This window comes from Haliotis asinina, chromosome 6 (assembly GCF_037392515.1).
Source record: "Haliotis asinina isolate JCU_RB_2024 chromosome 6, JCU_Hal_asi_v2, whole genome shotgun sequence".
Lineage (NCBI taxonomy): Eukaryota > Metazoa > Mollusca > Gastropoda > Lepetellida > Haliotidae > Haliotis > Haliotis asinina.
Window position 1 is genome coordinate 31,067,372 of NC_090285.1, and position 13,320 is coordinate 31,080,691.

The following is a 13,320-nucleotide window of genomic DNA, read 5'->3' on the forward strand; positions in this document are numbered from 1 at the left end:
ATCTGTACATTACCTGTGTACCATATCATTTCGCCATACATTTTCATAATAACCTATGTACTATATCATACCACCATACATTTTATAATTACCTATGAACTATATTATATCACTAAACATTCTATAATATTTACAAGTGACCTGTCACAAACTACACTTTGCTTATCAGTCTCCATGTAAATCAAAGTACACGAGACTTTGGTTGACTAGTTGCATAGAGGTTACACTAAACAACAATATTCTATTAAACAATCTCACAGACAAGGAGCAATGGTCAGGGTATGCTGACAGGGAATCAACTAAATCTCCTAGCCTGTCCATCCAGTTCATTAAACCACCTGTTGTTACAAGTACAAGCTTGTAACCGGAACCCATGCTATTCATATTTGCTTCATGGTATTTCCACTTACCTTCTCCATGACATCAAGCGCCTTGTCTCGGTCACCATTCTTGTTCCGTCTGACACCATAAAATAAATAAGCATGGTTTTATGATGCCTTTAGCAATGTTCCAGAAAACATTGTGACTTGGAACACCTACATTGGGCTTCGCAGATTGAACCCAGGCCTTTGAGGTGACAAGCAAACACTTTATCTGCTAGGCTACTATCTCCAACATAATCACATGCTCTCAGGCAATACATTATGTGTGAGCATGGCAGTTCACTTGGGTGATAGAAGTAGCGAGTGTTGAAAAATTGGTGTTTTGTTTTCATGTTGTTTTTGAGCTTAGAATAACTGACAGTATGTACAATCTATTGACATGAGGAAGGTGATACATAGTGTAAGTTTCTGATACATACCTGTTTAGTGCAAAGGCATACAGGTTTTTGATAGCAATAGTGTTGACCACCTTGGTGTTAGGGATCCGGCCAAGTTCCTCTACCAGTTCAACCATTGCATTGTAGTCCTAAAACCATATATCAAGAAGCATTTATCACTAGAGTTTGACACCAACCTGACACATGTAATTACACTCATAACTAAACAAGAAGTTTAAACAATCTGTTGTGACACTGTCTTAGAGATCTGCATTGTCTGTCATCTGTACTATCCTGAGTAGGCTGACCTGTTTCTCCCTGTAGGATATGAGCATGTTGAGGACAACATCCACTGACATTAGCTGTGGGTCATCCAGTCTCCGGCGCATAGCAGTCAGTGCCTGTAACAGCACAATGGTCTGCAGTGATTACAAGCACCAGCACAACTCACCTCTTAAGTTTTATTACTTGATTAAAATATGAAAGTTTATCGCAAATAACATTAACTGTCAAATGTAACATGTCATTTTGGTGTTTGCAGAGATTCTAGTACACTTGTTAGGTCGAATCCTATTTTGGATTCAAACTCTCATTCTCAGAAAAAGGCACTTAATCACCAGCAAACAATGTCAGCCATTTAGCCCAACAGCCTACATGGCTTCTGCAAAAATGGAAGTCGAACAGAAGTTGCACGACTGGTTGTCTAGATATCAGAATGCTAGTAATTAGGCAAATTTCTCAAAATATAATAATTTGAATCCCAAATGGGACTCAACAAGAATTCTAGCATCTGCCCTTTCCTGAAAAAGAGTAGTCCCAAATAAAACAAATTACAAAATCAAGAGAACAAAAACTCAGATCAAATGATAACAAATGCTAATGTAATTTTCAGTCTGTACCTTTGCCAGTTCTTCTCCTTTGAAATTCGCTCTTGCCTTTCTGAGATCACTGAGAAACCTCTCCTTAGCATGTACTCTAAAAACAAGAAATGGACGCATTAAGGCTGCAGTCATATTCACAAACCGATTAGACATTAAATAAAATAAGCATTTAATGCAAAGTCTATTAAACCATGAATAAATTATAGTCATAGCAATAAGTTCGCATTGACTAGGTAAAACAGTTCCGTGTGATGATTAGAAACGGCTGTGTGAATCGATTCAATGATAAGATCCAGCTCGAACAGGTGGAACAGTTCGGTCATGTAAATCGATTCAGCGTAGTGAATGACATACCGGTAGCTACTACCTCTGTTCCACCAGCAGAGAAAGGGTATCTGGTGGGATAAGCCAAGTGGCTAAAATCTTCAATCACCTCACAGGTCATAGAGTATCTAGAGAAACAAGTCAATTTGTAATGCACAGAGCATGTCACTCTGAAGTGTGGAATTCTACATATCACAAAACCCCTGAATACTAAGATCGAGTCAAAAGCTGGTATAGCTCAACAAATTTGGTTATATTAAGATGCAGGTTCAGGAGTTCGTATTAAACAAGACAATTCTTGCGTCTGAAAAATGGCTGGCATAGCCCAAACCATGAAAACAAAGATGAGGTTTGATGTGGGATGAGTGTTTTTATTACAATACTTACTCCTAATACCAAGTTTCAATTTGCCCAAACTTACAAATACGCACAATTGTTATCCCCAAGACAGGCAAACTAGCATAAAGATTTTCCTAGCCATGGGTGTTGCACTGCACTCATCTGTGGCGGGTGACGTCATTACCTCTATTAAACTATTACTGACAGAAAAAAGGGAACTGATGAAATGACAGTTTATGTGAAATTGCTCTGATTGTCCAATAAATCAAATTTTGGCCTGAAGTTTAATATCTGGTGTGTCCACCATGTTGGGCAACACATTCATGACACCTTGATGGCATTCTCTTGATTAATTTCCAGATGGTTGCCCATGGTATTGAGCGCCATTCCTCCTGAACAGCTGCACCAAGCTGGGTCAGGTTGACTGGTGTGGAGTCCCTGGTATACACCCTTTGACCGAGGATGTCCCTTAGATGTTCAACTGGGGACAGGCCTTTGGACTTAGAGGACCAGTCCAAAATTTTGTCAACATATTGCTGATCAGTCAAGGATTCATTAACGGTGACCAGATCTGATCGCCTGTCATGTGTAACAACGCCCCACACCATTGTAACTCTGGCAGACTGCAAGAGGCATTTTTCGTCATATGTTGAACTCTATTGCGTGAGTGATTGTGGAATTTCATTGTCATTGAATGTTGCATTCATGTGCAACAGTAACACACCCTTTCACTTCAATGTTTGCTGCATTCAGTTTCTTAGTTCTCTCATTTTTTGTCGATAGCATATGAGCGTATCCCATGCAACTTCCTCTTTTCAGTTTTGGCCATTACGGAGCGTATACCCCTTAGGTATCAGTATTCCTAACAGCCCAGCTTGCTCTAATTTTCTAGCTTAACTATGTCCTGTACGTCATTGAAATGTTCGGATGTTGAAGCTCAGGGGTGCAGGATTAAAATGAAAGCAGATGATCCTCACTCCTTATTTTTGGTATGCTGCCACTGCTCTCTGGCATCTAATTGAGCTGTACTAGGACTGGACCCAGTTGGAGTGACGCGTTTGGAAAGTGGCACGAATACGGGAATTTTGTTGCTAGGGTATCTCCGAACAGGAGCTCTTCTTCATCAGCGATGGACCATCAGTCCTACTCAGATGTGGTGGCGGGTGTAGGGACCCTCAGGGCCACCTCCCCGCTTCCCACGACCTCTGGATTTGTCTTTGATGTCACTGATGTCCCTGAAATTCCTGTGTCCAACAGGCCATCTAGAGGCAAAGTTTGCTACTGGAGCAGGTCCTATTGTCTCTATGCAACTCCCCCAACTCAAGGGGGGACAGAAAAGCCTGCTCAGTCGGGTAGCGACCAGCAGGAGCTTCCCCTAGGGCCCCTTGACCCCATGGAACCCAACCTTTGGCGGGACACAGGTGCTGCGTTCATGCTGGCCCCGGCGGTCATGGGTGGTCAGGTGGACAGGGGGATGGACATCGTCGCATGGATATTGACTCGAACCCGAATGACTCCTCATCCATGGATTCGAGCATCCTGTAATGAGGAGGAGTCTCACCCTAGGATGGGACCTTCCTCTACCGTCCTGGGCAGTATGGTGGGACCTACTGGGTCTATGGTTCCATCTACTTCTTCGGAAGTGGGAGAAAGGAACATGGTGGGGGATTACTAAATCTGGAACTTAGACCCCACTCGGTAGAAAGTGTAAGAAGCCATGCCTTTCCTGATTCCCATGGAGGAACGCACATACTTATGTCCTCCTTCTCCCTATCATTTTCTAGGGACCTGAATGAGGTATGCCAAGGCAGAGGTCCAGACTTCTTGGGGATCCAGTTCTGAAAGACCTAATGATGTCAGTGTCTGCATCTGCATTTCCGAGTTGACTCCTGAATGGGATGTATTCTTAGTCCTCGAAGCATTGAAGAAAGCCCCGTTTGAGCCAATGAAGACAGGGCAGAGTATCAGCTTATTTCCTACAAAACAGCCTTTCTCACGGCTTTGGCTTTGTCTCCATAGTGAGGTTCACACTGTTGATTTCCAAAGTTTATGTTGGCAGGATAGCTCAGAAAGCTCACAAACTATGTCAGTGTTCAGGGCTAAGACTTAGAAACCATGTGAGTGTTTAGCTCCTATTTCAATCCCTTCTCTCTCCAATACCATGAAGAAATCTCTTACTTTGTCCTGTACGTGCCCCAAGAGGTATATCCAAAGGGTTAAATCCTTACAACACAGAGAAAGTTGTTTGTTTAACGGCATGGTTCCAGTCGGTATGGTTCCAGTCATCCGCTAAGACAAAGTCTCATGATATTAGGAGTAAGTATTATAACAAAAAAGGGGAATTCCATAGTAGTTCCTGTTTTTCATACCATACTTCTGGGTAATATCAAACTTCCCACCCTCCTTCCCCACATTTCCGAGTGCTGAGCACCGTTCTAACAAGGACGGGCCTCTAGGAGTGGTAGGGCAGCAGGTTGTGGTTTGTATTATGAGGAACTTGCATAGGTGGCACCCATATTTATAGAGGTTGTGACATCATCGCACACATGATGTGTGCTACGGGCGAGTGGTGTGTTGTCTCGAGTGCAGCGCAAGACCCATGGCTGGGAAAGTCATGAAGCTTGTCTTCCCAACATAACAATTCTGTGTATTTTGCAAGTTTGACTAGTGTGGGCAACTTGAAAAGAACTCATGATATTACTCGTAGGTATTTCATAAAAACAGAAATTACTAAGTGGGGATTTGTCTAATGGCAGGCCAGGTCTGGGAAATGGATGATTTGACGAATACTGACAGTTCAATGAATGCTGACAGTTCAGTCATCTTGAACAACCACGTGAAGTGGATCAGTGATATGAAGTGGTTCTATGATGTAAATGATTTCGTTGAGGCAAACAATCGAGGCGGAGAATCGATTCTGAAAGATGAGTTGTTTCAGCAAGGCAAGCAGTTTCAGTGCAGTGAATGGTTTGGAGTCGTTTTTACGATAAGTACCAGTTAGAAATGGCAAACTGATTCGATGTTGTGACCCAATACGCCATTCAGCGATGTGTGAGTCTGAATGAACCACCCCCAACTGAACTGATGAGAAGGTAGGGTCAGGCTTGCAATGAGAAGATGATAACAATAACAACATTCACCTCAGCTTTGTAGAAGTCAAGGGGAGGGGAGAGGAAACAAAACTACGACAAATCTGAATAAGACCGAAAGTGGCAGACTATGAGAATGATACAATCCTAGTAGTTTCACAGATTTTCAGCTAAAGTAAGAATCTGATGATGCACCCATAAAATTTAAGGATGAGCGGTTAATCTGGGTTGTTCAAAGTAAGGTTTTGTCAGGTGATGGACCATGCTCTCTTGAAGTATAACAAGCTCTATCTGCCAGCACGTGTATACTCTAAAACTGTCAGATGACGAGTGGAGATACGAGGAAGTGGCTTCATAAAAAATTTGAACCCATGCAACTCCATATGACCTCTTCCTGTTTAGGAAAGTAGTGCTTTTCCATAAACTGTGTAGATGAACACATCCTAAGGTGATGTCAAGACTAGAGCTGATCTTTAGTATGCACCATGTAGCAACTAGGTGTACCTGGTGTGCAAAATAGTCACTGGCCCGCTAGTCTGTGTCTGGTAAAAGTCCAGTCAGGCCAGTAAATCTCCACAATCACTGGCCTAGGGAATTTTCATGTGGTGATTTTGTAAATATATCATTCTCCAACTTGTTCGGTTATGATATACTTTTAAATCATGCAGGATTATGACCTGATAAAAATGTTCATATTAGCAAACTTAATGACGAATTGTGTCATGAGGCCACGATCTTATTCTTATGTATTCTGTGATCTTTTACTTAGTTTCTCCATTCAAATTTTGGGCTTGTGAATTATTTTAATGGCTAGTAACTTTTAAGCATAGTCTGACAGACTAGCTAACAAAATTTGGAAACTATTCAGCACACTGGGTGTACCCCATGTTTCTGCATTGCTGTATATGTGCTTGACCTACTTGTTGTCCTGGTCCACATCACTGAAGGCAGCCTTCAGCTTCCGACTGAGGGTGGGTACATCAGGGTGGACACAGCTGCCCCCTGTGATGCGAGGCTGGGATGGGTCACTGATGTAGCAGACCCCACAGCTGTCCACCTGGTAGGGGAAGAAGAGGATGCCTGACCCACATGACAGCTGCAACAACAACAACAACAGGCAAGGTTTACTGGGTGCTGGGAGAATACATCCACCTAAACAAATGTTCCGCTTTATAGTTTCAAATACATTTCATGACAGATGAAAAGGGTGAAAGCTCTTGCACTGAATACACTTACAAGTCCACCTTTTCTGTCAGAGAAAATAGTTTCAAATGGCAGGCTAGAATCAAATTCAAGAGATGATCAACATATTGCCTTCTCAATTTCTTAAGACCCTTGGTCAGAGATGTCACACTGTTAACCTGGAGGCTACTGCTATAGACACATATATTTTCCCCTGCAACAGTGTGTACCAAACTCCACACTGCATGTCAAGCAAATAGGGCATTTGCTGATCTACTGACCCGAAGAGACACGGTGACCTCAGGGTCTGTGTCAAAACAGATGACAATGTTGTTCTTCATGCTCATGCTCTGTCTGATGCCGATGTGGTAGTACAGTGGTGCCTGCTGTACAGGGATGCTCATGTCCACCACTACAACATCAGCGTTGTAGAAGGTGTCCAGCACTGCTGTTTCCCCAAAGTCCAGTTTCTGGAAAGGAACTGTCTCCAGACTGGCATTGTAACTGAAATATGAAACTTACAATAAATTGTTCATATGACTATTCCCAATGTGATGATTTAAAAAAGGTATATGTTACATAATTTTACAATAAATGAACCATACAAAGAATACTGTGTAAGATATTTACTATGTTGTTATTACCTGTTACAGGCTTTTTGAATTTCAGCCTGGGCAGTTTTCCTTGCCTTGATATAATCAGCATTTGTCACACTCAGAGTTTTTGTATCAGGCTTAGAATTGCCCTCCCCACTGCCTCCATTGCCGTTGCTGACACACACCACCTTCATTGTCACACAACTACGTCATGCTTCCTGTAACACAAAATCACAAAATCTGACAAAACCATAATTACTTCTCACCACAGCACCCATAAACAAATGTACCATAACATGATTATATGACAGTGGACTGTCAACACGTTTTTCTATCCAGTCTGTGAATAGGAAAATGTATTTCACTATTTGTTTTAAATATCATTTTATACTTAACTTGACTCACACTATTTTCTCTCCCTTTACCAAGATATAGAGGAAACATTTTGTGTGAATTCATATATTGTTCATATAACTTCTAGGGAACTTCCAAAGTTCCAATCTCTACAAATCTTAATGAAATGAGGTACCATCATTTTTTTGAGATGAACATGACAAAAGAAGAAAACCACAAAGATTTTGTGGACTTGTAAGACTTACATGGAGTATAATTCCTGCTTGTCTTAAGACAACCTGTGTGTTAATAATAAGCCATAGACCTAACTGAAGTGCATCAATCCAGCTCTGAACAACAGTGAAACTGGGGGGTATTTACTCTCACTCGTTGCTTAGGGAACAGAAGTTTCACTTTCATGAATTTATGTGATTTGGGGTTAGAATTATCAATTATCAAACTGTCAACCAACAATGCACACTGATGAATACCAGCCACATCTTCTGTAGACTTCCAGGAACATCCCTCTGTGACAGATGTGATGGAGCAGTTGCCCAAAGCGCAAGCATTTATGCTATATGGTTCTTACTTTGTGTTGATTGGATTCTGTTGGTGGGTCACGTCTAACTGGTTTGAAGGCTCTGATAATTACTGCTGTCATAAGACATGATACTGTTGTTTAAGAAACTCCTGTACAAGTGTTTGGTGACAGATGTATATTCAACCATTTGAAGATTTTTATTTTTTCACCTACACTTTACATGGAAAGAGTTCTGACTGGACAGAGCAATAAATGTTTTGCCTCTCCTGATCCTAAGATCAATGTCAGACTTCCCTTCTTCAGTTCACAGTCATACTGTCACATCTGTGTTCAAGTGACCTCTGCAACCACAAACATTTCTGCAGATGGAACAGATGATGAATCTTGAGATCCTGATGATACAGAAATGACCTAGAGAATCCTTGAATAGGTCACTTGAAGTCTCCCTCTCATTGTAATGGCTTCCATGGACAAGAGGAACACCTGCTTCATTGCACATGAAGAATCTCAATATCAACTGCTTCCATGGACATGAGGAATCTTAATATCAACTGCTCCCATGGACATGAGGAATCTTAATATCAACTGCTGCCATGGACATGAGGAATCTTAATATCAACTGCTCCCATGGAAATGAGGAATCTAAATAACACCTGCTTCATTGCACATGAGGAATCTTAATTTCAACTGCTTCCATGGACATGAGGAATCTAAATAACACCTGCTTCATTGCACATGAGGAATCTTAATATCAACTGCTTCCATGGACATGAGGAATCTTAATATCAACTGCTTCCATGGACATGAGGAATCTTAATATCAACTGCTTCCATGGACATGAGGAATCTAAATAACACCTGCTTCATTGCACATGAAGAATCTTAATATCAACTGCTTCCATGGACATGAGGAATCTTAATATCAACTGCTTCCATGGACATGAGGAATCTTAATATCAACTGCTTCCATGGACATGAGGAATCTTAATATCAACTGCTCCCATGGACATGAGGAATCTAAGTAACACCTGCTTCATTGCACATGATGAATCTAAATAACACCTGCTTCATTGCACATGAGGAATCTTAATATCAACTGCTTCCATGGACATGAGGAATCTTAATATCAACTGCTCCCATGGACATGAGGAATCTTAATATCAACTGCTCCCATGGAAATGAGGAATCTTAATATCAACTGCTGCCATGGACATGAGGAATCTTAATATCAACTGCTCCCATGGAAATGAGGAATCTAAATAACACCTGCTTCATTGCACATGAGGAATCTTAATATCAACTGCTTCCATGGAAATGAGGAATCTTAATATCACTTCATAAAATATTGAAACTGCACAAATCAAAATATTTTCATTCTGAACACTCTCTACAAAACAGGACAGTGGGATATCTTTAGCAATATGTAATTTTCTGATTAAAATTGATATGATATCCTGACTCATGATTATTATGATTGTTTCCCTCTTCTATCAAAACATAGTGGAAAACATGAATCCCTAGAAGTTACCTTCATTGATGAGGATGTAAAATCATTACTCACCAACGAGTAGTCTCCCTTGAGCCTGTGCATTTTGGCAAGCAGAACAGTCACATGACATGTCATGCTCTTCACTCTCTCCGAATACTTGTCTGGCACCCAGGTTTGCAGGGAAGTCCAGAGTGTCATGAGAGCGGAGGATAGGAAGGTTGACCTCATGCGTCAGGATAAGTATAAAATATCAATTTTAATCAGAAAATTACATATTTTTCCTTATCCTGCTTATTATGCTTGACAGAATCTGAAGGAATCGGTGGTGGGTCATGCCACATCCTGGATTATCTGGTTGTCATGTATTTTACATCCTGTAACCCCCCATGGGAACTTGAAAACAGCACGGTAGATTTGCCAATTTTCAGCTTTCGTTCATGTATCTTGGGAGGACCATAACTATCAAAAACTTTATTTACTTTATAGTCTATTTAAGATATCTTCCTCTTTGTTAGTTTTCCATCTTAAAAGAACGTAGTAATGCCAGTCGTCCTGGTACTTCAGTTAACTTTATGCCAGTCTTCATACTGATGACTGTACTGAGCACCGCTAGGTACATTGATAACGTTGAGCCTTTTAAGTGTCTTGTGTGTCTCAAAAGACACACAGTCAGCCACTTGAGGATGAGATGCTTTACTTGCAGTAAATCCTTTCTGCCTAGCATATGTCACAAATCTGTTCCACTTATCATCGTAAAGTGTCCAAGTAGATGTGCGTAGGGCAAAAATGAGAGACTTCGCTGCTCTGGCGGTCTTAATACGTTCTGTAAGTGTAGCTGGAATACTGATTGGTCTCTATGCACTTGGTTCCTGTGTGGATGAATTAGCAGACCTTAGCATTCTGGTAGTTTTAAGGCAGCATTTATGAGGTCTTGTAGGAGGTCAGGAAACCATACCCTCCCTGACCAGTAGGGTGTGACCAAAATCAGTTGTAGACGCCTTGTCTGCTTTATTTTCAGTAATACTTGATGTAGTAGTACTGGAGGTGGAAACGCACATGCGTTTAGTCCCCCCCATGATATGCTGAGAGCGTCTGTTGCCCAGGCTTGTGGATCCGGTACTTGCAACACAAATGTCTGTATCTGTATGTTGAACTTCTTTACAAACAGGTCTGTTATCGGGGATCCTAATGTTTGTATTATGAGCCGGAATGCCTCTGGATGTAGCATCCATTCTATTGGAGACGGCTGCAGTGGTCGAGCGTCAGCTATGACATTCTTTTCCCCTAGAATGTGGCATTCACAAACATGTTGAGCTTGTTAATGAGGTTGTACAGGTGAAATGTGAGGCGTAACAAACTTGGTGACCTTGTTGACCATTGTTTATTTATACAGATCGATACTGTGGAATTGTCTGTCTGAGTTTGGCATTTCTGAGACAACTTGTCTAATGTTGCAATGCATTGATCACTGCTTTCATCTCTAGGTGACCGATAAGTAAAGCCTGCACTTGTCTTGACCACTTCCCAGAGGCTACTTCGCTGTCGAGATGAGTGCCCCATCCTTGGAGAAATGCATCTACAGTTAGATGAACTATGCAGTCTGGCTCCGTTAGTGTTAGGTAAGTTCCCCAACAGACAATGTCTCTGTGTGTCCATAAGAAGAGATATGTCTTGAGATAATCCAGCAGAACAAACAGGTCGGTGCTGTTCAGGTGATTGTAACAGGTGTAATTGTAACCTCCCTCTGCATTTCATGTCTTGGACAGACGTCATTAGACCAAGTAAACACTTTCAACTGCTTAGTGTCAGTGGAGAGAGTGTTGCTTGCATTATCAATATCGTGTCTTGTATTTTGTTCCAATGATCTTTCGTGACAAACATGTGATCCTTCGCTGTGATGAATCGTATCCCTCAGAATTGGAGATCCTGTGATGGTTCTAGCTCCAACTACAATTACAAGCGATCCCAACTACAGACAAATCTTGAAACCTAATTGTAGTCTGAGCTCATTGGGATCTTGATGCATTTGAATCCCATTGTCTAGGCAGAAAGTACTGCAGAGATCTGCTGGATGTACCAGTCATTGGAGCTGAACTTTGCAGGTTTGAGTAAATACTCCATGGTGAATATTTCTTCATACTGTATATCAGGTGAAACTTTTCTCTGGAGTTTTTCTTGGGAACTTGGAAACTTGGGGAATGAAATCCTGGCCTGAGGTGAGTTTGGTCCAACTCCTTGACACTAATGACAGCATTATTTGAAAGCAGAGTTGTGATGGCATCGTCCAGTTTTTCCACCTGGTCAGTCACAGAGTTGAACACCACTGGTTCTCTTGACAGAGGTGGAGTGGCTCTTACCTCTACCTTGTATCCTCTGTGCAAAACTTGAGATGATATTTAAGATTAAAATTATGTTTTTGTCTTACATCGTCAAAAACCCCTAACACCGGGATATGGTTGCATCTTATTCTGATTCACCTTGAACATGTTCAAGGAAAAAACTGAAGCACTGGTTGGGAACTGCATTCATAATGCATTTCACTTTAAAAAAACATCAAGAGAATGGGTTGGTTTAGTGTTGAAATTCTAGCTTCTGTAGGCTGTCCTGGAACTTTAAAGGGGCAGTGATGCGGAGCGAATAATGTTTCTCGCCAACGGTCTAATTACGAAACCAAACTGCAAATTGGTCAGCGCCCGCTCCCTCGACCGTGACGGACAAAGGGACTGGGCTCCTGTCCATATTAGCAGAATTTCTTAATCTAAACAGTCAGGAGGCCGGATGCCCATCATATACCATTATTTAAAAAATATCCATGATATTCCTTGTCTGATCGTAACAAAATATCCCAGCAGTGTAGCTTTTTCGGATGCTTGGATGGTATAGTGACTGATCCAATTTGATCCTATTTCTGTGTTTTTAACCTCGACATTTAATCATGTTCCGTGAAAATATGATGTCTACAGGCACGTAGGAAGCCATTTGTTTCAGTCCGAAAGATTGCAAAGCTTTATATTTAGGTAGTTTTGAGTGTTGGTTCAGCTGTGATAGCAAATATCATATGTAAATTTTGGTAGCTATGGTAGCTACAATGGTTTATTATTTATGATAATAAAAACACACAGTTGATTTATTTGAATTTGTAAACTAAAAACGATGACTTTGCCTTTGGTAGAAAAATCTGAAAAAAAAACCCCTTATTACACCTATTTACCCAAGTACACAGCAAATGCCTTATGTATTCCTAATGTAACGAAGTTCCGTTGGTATCCTCAAAACAGTTTCGGCCCATAAGTGTTTTCAGGCTGCTTGCGACACAGAGATTACATCTTCCTTGCTGTAACTTGCGTTTGATGGTGTAAACCTACACATGTTATTTGTCATCATTCAATGGATGGTCAGTTAATGAATTTATAACAGGTATAATTAGTAGTAACACCACTTCGGTTACTCAAGAAAGGTTCCTATTTGGCATTTCTCCTGTCTGGAATATATACTCAACATTAAAAATTAAGGTCTGTAATGGCAAATGTATTGTATGTTATGTAATATGTGCATGTAAGTGATGCAAGAGAGTTTATCAGCTGAGTTACAAAAACAAACATCAATCAAAGGATTAACCGATAACACATTGATTGATTAATTACTTCTATCTTCTACAGCGGATTTGTCAAAAGGCAGTGTGTGTAGATGTACTAATTTATACTGACTACACCCTGTTGTAAAGTGCGAGTGTAAAAACAACATCCTCCCTTCAAAGAATTAACCACCCTTACGTTGATTGCTTGAT

General features: G+C 40.9%; 1 protein-coding gene across 4 annotated transcripts in view; it reads right to left on the reverse strand.

The window, feature by feature from the left end:
- Window positions 1–13,320, reverse strand: part of LOC137288149 (mitogen-activated protein kinase kinase kinase 15-like) — a 74,634-nt gene that overhangs the window by 59,191 nt on the left and 2,123 nt on the right. For all 4 annotated transcript variants that reach the window (XM_067820565.1, XM_067820563.1, XM_067820562.1 and 1 more), the window contains exons 2-8: window positions 7,220–7,389; window positions 6,857–7,079; window positions 6,314–6,489; window positions 1,660–1,735; window positions 1,069–1,161; window positions 803–909; window positions 411–459 (exon numbers count right to left, since the gene is read on the reverse strand). In XM_067820565.1, the coding sequence (XP_067676666.1) occupies window positions 411–459; window positions 803–909; window positions 1,069–1,161; window positions 1,660–1,735; window positions 6,314–6,489; window positions 6,857–7,079; window positions 7,220–7,365 (870 nt within the window). In that variant the 5' untranslated portion in view covers window positions 7,366–7,389. The remainder of the gene's footprint in view (window positions 1–410; window positions 460–802; window positions 910–1,068; window positions 1,162–1,659; window positions 1,736–6,313; window positions 6,490–6,856; window positions 7,080–7,219; window positions 7,390–13,320) is intronic.